General features: G+C 36.2%; 1 protein-coding gene and 1 long non-coding RNA gene across 2 annotated transcripts; one reads left to right on the top strand and one right to left on the bottom strand.

Annotated features, from left to right (window-relative positions):
* Positions 1-4,600: 4,600 nt before the first annotated feature.
* On the top strand, positions 4,601-6,678 carry LOC111387948 (pentatricopeptide repeat-containing protein At1g59720, chloroplastic/mitochondrial). Its single transcript, XM_023012581.1, has one exon. The coding sequence runs from the start codon at positions 4,679-4,681 to the stop codon at positions 6,476-6,478; it is 1,800 nt and encodes a 599-aa protein (XP_022868349.1). The 5' UTR covers positions 4,601-4,678; the 3' UTR covers positions 6,479-6,678.
* Positions 6,679-6,837: 159 nt separating this feature from the next.
* LOC111387949 lies at positions 6,838-7,535 on the bottom strand. The gene is made up of 2 exons (XR_002701482.1): positions 7,392-7,535; positions 6,838-7,253 (listed from the first exon to the last, which is right to left on the bottom strand). It is a non-coding gene; the product is annotated as an uncharacterized LOC111387949 (long non-coding RNA).

The raw sequence follows: 7,535 nt of genomic DNA, 5'->3' as shown, positions 1-7,535 counted from the left end.
ACGATATGTATATCGTTATACCTAAAAACGACGTTTCAATCATCCTCGATCGCTCGACATACTTCCGAAATGTGTATGATGATCGAAAGAACGTATCAAGTGGGCTGGTAGATCTCGAATGGCTCGAAAGAGCCAACGGAGATGCCCGATTTCTATCGAAACAATCCGAGTGTAAAAGACAACAATAAAACCACGAACGTTACCATAGTGTCGTTCGATGAGATTGAACTGACTAGATGACCTATTTTTATCGTCATATGTATGGTGAGACATATGCTGGTGGCCGTGGATGACCAAAACGTGATTTTTAAGCATGACGATAATAATGTCGTTTCAAGTGTGAAGAAACGATATCGATGTCATTGTAGTTATTATCTTAGTTGAAACGATTTTGAAATCGGCAAGTTTGTAATGAAACGAGATGGATGTTGATTTAGGAACGATTAGACTAGAATGATATCAATGTCATTTTGAACGAGAAGAAACGATATGTGCCCAACCCTCGTTAAGTACTGGAGCAGTGCGTATTTAACATTGAAACGATGTAAACGTCGTTTTGTGTCGCACGAACGGGTTCGATATCATTTTAGTATCAATTTTATGTGAAACGACTTCGAAGTCGTTATGTGTGGTCATAACGAGTTTTACGTCGTTATGCAAATCCGAGAAGTAGTGTGTATTTAACATTGAAATGATATGAATGTCATTTTTTGTCCTAGGAACGAGTTCCAAATCGTTATAGTATCAATTTTAACTTAAACAACTTCGAATACATTATGTGTGGTTATAACGAATTCTAAGGCGTCACGCAAATCAGGGAAGCTGTGTGTATTTAACATTGAAATGATATGCATGTTGTTTTATGTCTCAAGAACGAGTTATAAATCATTTTAGTATCAATTTTAATTGAAATGACTTTGAAGTCGTTATGTATTGTCATAACGAGTTCTAAGTCGTTACGCAATTTAGAGAAGCAGTATGTATTGAACATTGAAACGATATGCATGTCCTTTTGTGTATGCGGAACGAGTTCTAAGTCGTTACGTAATTCAGAGAAGCAGTGTGTATTGAACATTGAAACGATATGCATGTCATTTTGTGTATGCGGGACGAGTTCTAAATCATTATGTTAACCTGTGCAATTTTTGAATTGGAACGACATTCATGTCTACTAGAATGACATGAACGTAGTTTGCCTTCACTATGAAAAAAAAAAAGAACATGAATACCTAAAATACTTTAATTTGATTCCAACAGTAAAAAAATATTTTAATAACGCAATGACTACAAAATCTAATAAGTTATTCCATTCAGTTGAAATAATAAGTAAGAAGTCATAAAGTTACAAGACACGATAGTATTACAACCTTAAGGTTCACAACTAGCTACTTGACCCGTGAAAGTGGATCGAATATGACCAGTTTTCTTGCACCTGCTGTACTTACGAGCCACACGCGTCTCTCCGGCCAACCTTTTCCTCTTTTTTTACGATTGCCCGCCCTGTCTTCGTACCAATGATGGAAATATTTCTCTGGCTATCACATTCTTAGAAATTTTCCATTCGACCTCGTTCGGTAAAGGATATATGAATATAGAATAAGCTTGCTTCCAACAAATACTAGTGTAAAAAGGGGCACATAATTTATAGCTGTTGTCTCCTTTAAACCTTGCGATAGCCATTGCATGCGCACATGGGAACTTGTCCAAATCAAATCTTCTACATGTACATTTCATTTCGTAAAAATCCACTAAGTGGTGTTCTAAATTGTCACCAACTTGATAAATGTCCGAAAAAACCTTATTTACCTCCAACCCATTTGACTCATTATATGTCATGCACATATTTTTCTCTAATACTGGCGTAAGTTGGGTCACACATTTTTCTGATTCAACATGTCTTTCATAAAACCACCTATGTAGTATCCCATGAATATATTATATTAAACCAACTATTGGAAGTTCTCGAGCACTCTTCAACAAATCATTTATAGATTTCACATTATTCGAGTCATGATATTGTAACGTATCCCAGTAAAATGCTCTATAGCCCAATAATGAAAATCTTCTTCTAATAGGTACTATTTGATGCCCCCCTTTTTACTGCATAGAGATGCCATGTAAGACTCAAATTCGGTTACAGTATAAGCCCCCGACGCTGCCCTAAACAAAGTTGCAACATTACACCGTGGAAAATTTGTCCTCAAGTTTTTTTGCAAGTGATATGTACAATTACCATGATAAACAAATCGAAACACATTTTTAACTCCATTTTTTTTCATATTGCACGGTCAGATATAATCACAAGGTCATCCGTATCACCTGTTATTAATCGTAACTTTTGAAAGAATCAAGTCCAGGATTTATCATTTTCCGAATCAACTACTCTCCATGCGAGTGGAAATATTTGAAAATTTGCATCTTGAGAACTTGCTACGAGTAGAGTACCTTCATTCTCGATGTCAAGAATCCATCATCTACAAAAATTACATTCCACATTGAGTTGAGGAACCCATGTATACTTGGTCCCAGTGCCATAAAAAGGTACTTAAAGCGCCAATTATCATTAGTATGAATGAATGTCAGTGTACCAGGTTTTACATCTCCAAAACATGACAATATGTTGGCAATTTCGCATCACTCTCACGAGGTTTCCCACGAATCAGTCCACAAGCAAAATCTTTAGCCATGTACGCTTTAATATAGCTTACGGTTATACCGAACTCTCGACGAATGTCATTAATAATGTCCCTTGGTTTGTAAACTCAGTTGACATCTTCATACTTAAGAGCAATGTGGTTTCCAATAATTATATATAAAGCATGCCTATGATATCTGTGACGAACACTCATGGATCAAGAATGATAACCATTATTCTTTCGAACTTTGAAAATGAGACTTTCTACGTTCTTGGTTGCTCGTAAGCGCTACTTGCAATTTTCATCAATACAAACTATTGTATAAGTGCTCTTATTTGACTTCTTAACTTTGTACTCAAAGTGGCATTTTACAGCTAGCAACTGTAATTTTGATATTAGGCCATATTTCGATGGAAACAACTGGTTGACTTGCACATCTAATCGTTCCAAGATTTTTACCGATGTCTCTTAACAGGGCGAACTTACACTTGCAGATACAATCTAAGTACATTTAACATCATTACCATTCGCTACATTTCTACTACAAGGTTCATGTGTGTGTAACTCAAAATCATTGTCATCTGTTACAAGAGAATTAACTTCGCCATCTACTCTTTGGGGACTATCTTCACTTACGTCAAAACCATTATAATCTATAAATATTCCATCACCATTGTCATCATTAGCATCGTTGTCTGTTTGGTCATGTTTCACTTCGTTGTTCATATTTCCAATTTGTTCTCTATCATCTATTACTAATAAACATCCTTCATCACCAAAATATTCTCGATTCTCAACAACTTCATTTAAAATACTTACGCAAAGAAAAGTTTCTGTACAGGCAGATATAAACCACTTCACGTTGTTGTCATAATCAATTATGATTGGTGCAACTAGAGCTTTAGACATTATCGGGACAAGAGCTGAAATTTCCATTTTGTATAGACTCGTATCGATATTCAATGCCTCCTTAACTTTATCATATAGTTCCATGTAAGAAATTATTTTTGCAACAAGAATATGTATTTTTTTCCCTTTGCCATTTCCAGAATACTTTCATTTCTATGCACCTTCAACTGTATGCTCATATTCAATTGGATAACAGACCAATATCCATACTATGTCCATAGTGTCCTTAACCTGTAATTCAACATATAAATTTCATCAAATTTCAAACATCTTACAGTATTGATAACGATATGTACGTTGTCATGAATTTCAGAAAACGATATCTATGTCATTCACGATTTCATAAAACGATATGTATATCGTTCTGTATTGAAAAAATCAAATGCATATTTCACGTGAAAACAATGAAAAAAATAGTCAATCATCCTTAACCACTTCACATTTCACTTCAATTAATACTAAGGAATACAAATAAGGGGTAATGAGAATAAAATTAAGAACATTTAAAGCTCCAATCTAATCAATCATAAAATGAATTCAAAATCATTATTGACAAATGGACACCACAAACATATATACAACAACATGAACAGATGATTCAAAACAATAGAGAAAGAAAGTGGCTCAAATATTGAAAATTTACCATACTATCTCTTCTTCTCCAAATACCCAATAAAAATATAGTAAGATTTTATTATTCACTTCAACCAAATGAATGTTCAAGGGAATGAGAATGTAAATTTTGTGATTTCATTAAGTAAAGAAGAAGATGATGATAATAAAATCAGCATAAAGGCACCTACCGTGGTCGAGTCGTTCATAGAGGAGCGAAGGAGATTAGGGTTGAAAGGAAATTGAAATAAAAATTAGTGCAATAACATAATTTTGCATATAAGGATATTTTAGCCTTTTACAAATTCTATTTTCCATATTTAATAACTTAAGATCTTTTAACTAAAAGTCTTAGTTCTTTGTCTTTTTGGACAAATGTTTAGTTTGACCAAACATTTTAAATCAATCTCCCTATATTTTATGATGAGCAACTTGTATGAAGGTAAAGTTGGGTGAGGATTGATTAGATTTTTTGGAATTAAATTAAAACAACTTGAACAATGGACTAGTGAAGATGAAAAATGGCCGCTGTTTTAGTCAATGCGCCTGCCGCGCCACCAGCCAACCCCCACTACCACCGTCTATTCCAGAATTTAACCCAGTGCACCACCATTTCCCTTCCTAACCTGAAACAAATCCACGCTCAAATCCTCCGCACCGTTCCACCACCCCACAATTTCTTCCTCTACAGCAGACTCCTCCACTTTTCTTCCTTACAAGACCTCGCCTACACTCTCAAACTCTTCAACCAAATCCCTAGCCACAACACATTCATGTACAACACTGTCATTAAAGCTTATGGTCATAGCAAAGACCACAAAGAACAGGCCTTTTCGCTCTTCCAGGAGCTTCTTGAACGAGAAAACCTTGTACCTGATAAATATACTTTTCCCTTTGTACTAAAAGCTTGTGCATATTTATTTGCAATTAATGAAGGGAGACAGGCTCATGCTCAACTTTTGAAAAATGGGTTCGGCTCAGATGTTTATATAAACAACAGCTTGATTCATTTCTATGCTTCCTGTGGGTGTTTAGAGTATGCAAGGAAAGTGTTTGATAAGATGCCTGAAAGAAGTGTGGTATCGTGGAATGCGATTATCGATGCACTTGTGCAATTAGGAGAGTTTCACGAGGGGTTGAAAATGTTTGTTGAGATGAAAAATTGGTTTGTGCCGGATGGATACACGTTGCAGAGTGTTATAGATGCTTGTGCAGGTTTGGGGGCCTTGTCTATGGGGATGTGGGCCCATGCATATCTATTAAGAAAGTGTGAATTTGATCCGAATTTTGATGTCTTGCTGAACAACTCTCTGGTGGAAATGTATTCCAAATGCGGCTCATTAAGGATGGCTGTGCAGGTTTTTGAGGCGATGAGTACAAGGGAAGTGAATTCTTGGAATGCAATGATTTTAGGATTTGCAATGCACGGGGAAGTTGAGAGAGTGTTTGAATATTTCAGCCACATGATTGATGAAGATAGATTGATGCCTAACTCCATCACATTTATTGGCATATTGAGCGTTTGTAATCATAGTGGTTTGGTTGATAGGGGTCGGAAATACTTTGATATGATGGTTGATGAATATGATATAAAGCCAGTTTTACAGCACTATGGTTGCCTTATTGACCTTCTAGCGCGTAATGGACAAATCGATGAAGCACTTGATATTGTATCAAACATGCCACTAAAACCAGATGCTGTGATTTGGAGAAGTCTTCTTGATGCTTGTTGCAAGAACAACGTGGATTTGGAGCTCACTGAAGAACTCGCAAGGCAGATGATGGAGTCTGAAGGTAATTTCTGTAGTGGCGTTTATGTTCTTCTATCAAGACTATATGCATCTGCTAATAGGTGGAACGAGGTAGGCTTGATTAGGAAATTAATGCCTGATAAAGGCGTTGCCAAAGAGCCTGGCTGTAGTACAATCGAAATCAATGGCGTTGTTCATGAATTCTTCGCTGGGGATACATCCCATCCACAAACGAAAGAGATTTACCGACAGTTAGATGATTTTGAAGAAAGGTTGAAATTAGTAGGGCATATCCCTGACTCTTCGCAGGCTCCTATGGTTGATGATCTTGACGATGAAAAGGGTCATTCGCTAAGGCTTCACAGCGAAAGACTTGCTATTGCTTTTGGTCTCTTAAACTCGAAACCAGGAGTTCCTATTCGTATATTTAAAAATATACGGGTCTGCACTGACTGTCACAATGTTACGAAATTGATCTCTCGAGTTTTCAATGTGGAGATTATTGTGAGGGATCGTATTCGGTTCCATCACTTCAAAAGTGGTTCATGTTCTTGCGAGGACTACTGGTGAAGACAGTTGTCGAGTAAAAAGTTTCGAACTAAAAATGAATGAATGCTTCACTTTATACTTGTTTTTCGATTAGCTGATTATACATCCCTCTTGCTACATGATGATACTTTCCAACTCGTTTCTATGCATAAAACCACCTGTTGGAGAAAGAAATCAAAGATTTTGTTGGACTTCAATAATTTTCGAGCACCTTATAGTATTTTCCCAGGATTCTCTCTTAAACTTCTCATAAGTGAGCTGGAGTATTCTTAATTAGTTTTTGATTGTGGATTACCTAATACAAAATCTTCATGCTATTTATATAGACCTTTTAAGTTCAGACAATTTGAAAATGTAATTCAAATAGTTGGAACAGAGAATTTCACTAACGTAAATAATCATTTCTAGTATTTCAAAAATTTAAGAATTAATGTAAAACAATAATCCTCAACAAGTTTTTAGTACACACTATAATTTACTACAAGAATATAAAATGAAAGAATCTACGAGTCTTTGTGGGTAGAAATCTCTGTCTGTCTCTTCCACCGCCAGGAATTTGTTGATAAAACTTTCATAAATTCAGAGTTTTTCGCATATTTGATCTAACTTGTTCGTAATTATTGATTGCATACTCTTTTAGTGCTCGCCACGCCCTTTTCAACTCTCTTGATTGCAAGGGTCTCGGGATATAGCTGAAGGATGCACAAAACACGTAGCGTTCAATACTTGGGAACAAAACCACGATAATTTCTGCTTCCTTACTAAAATGGCATTGCCGTCGCCAAATCTTGACCCGCTGGTACAGCAAACAAGAAAATCAGGTAAGCACCAAAGATCAATGATAGTTATGTATAAATAACACTGAATCTTAATCTTCGAGATCGAACTGACCACAATAACTAGCATTTATGGCGTCATTGGAGTAAAAGATTACCTTGGGACGAGGTCGAAACCACAACAACATGCATAGTTGCATTATTGGGAGGAAGCTGCAAACGAAGAGGATAAACCTTCCCATTCAAAGGACTACGCGTGCAGACAATAGCACCATCGATTCCTAATTCCTCCTCAAGACTCT

The sequence above is a fragment of the Olea europaea genome, unplaced genomic scaffold (genome assembly GCF_002742605.1).
Source record: "Olea europaea var. sylvestris unplaced genomic scaffold, O_europaea_v1 scaffold439, whole genome shotgun sequence".
Classification (NCBI taxonomy): domain Eukaryota; kingdom Viridiplantae; phylum Streptophyta; class Magnoliopsida; order Lamiales; family Oleaceae; genus Olea; species Olea europaea.
Note: the sequence above shows the minus strand (reverse complement) of the source record. Positions and strands in the feature narration are given on the sequence as shown.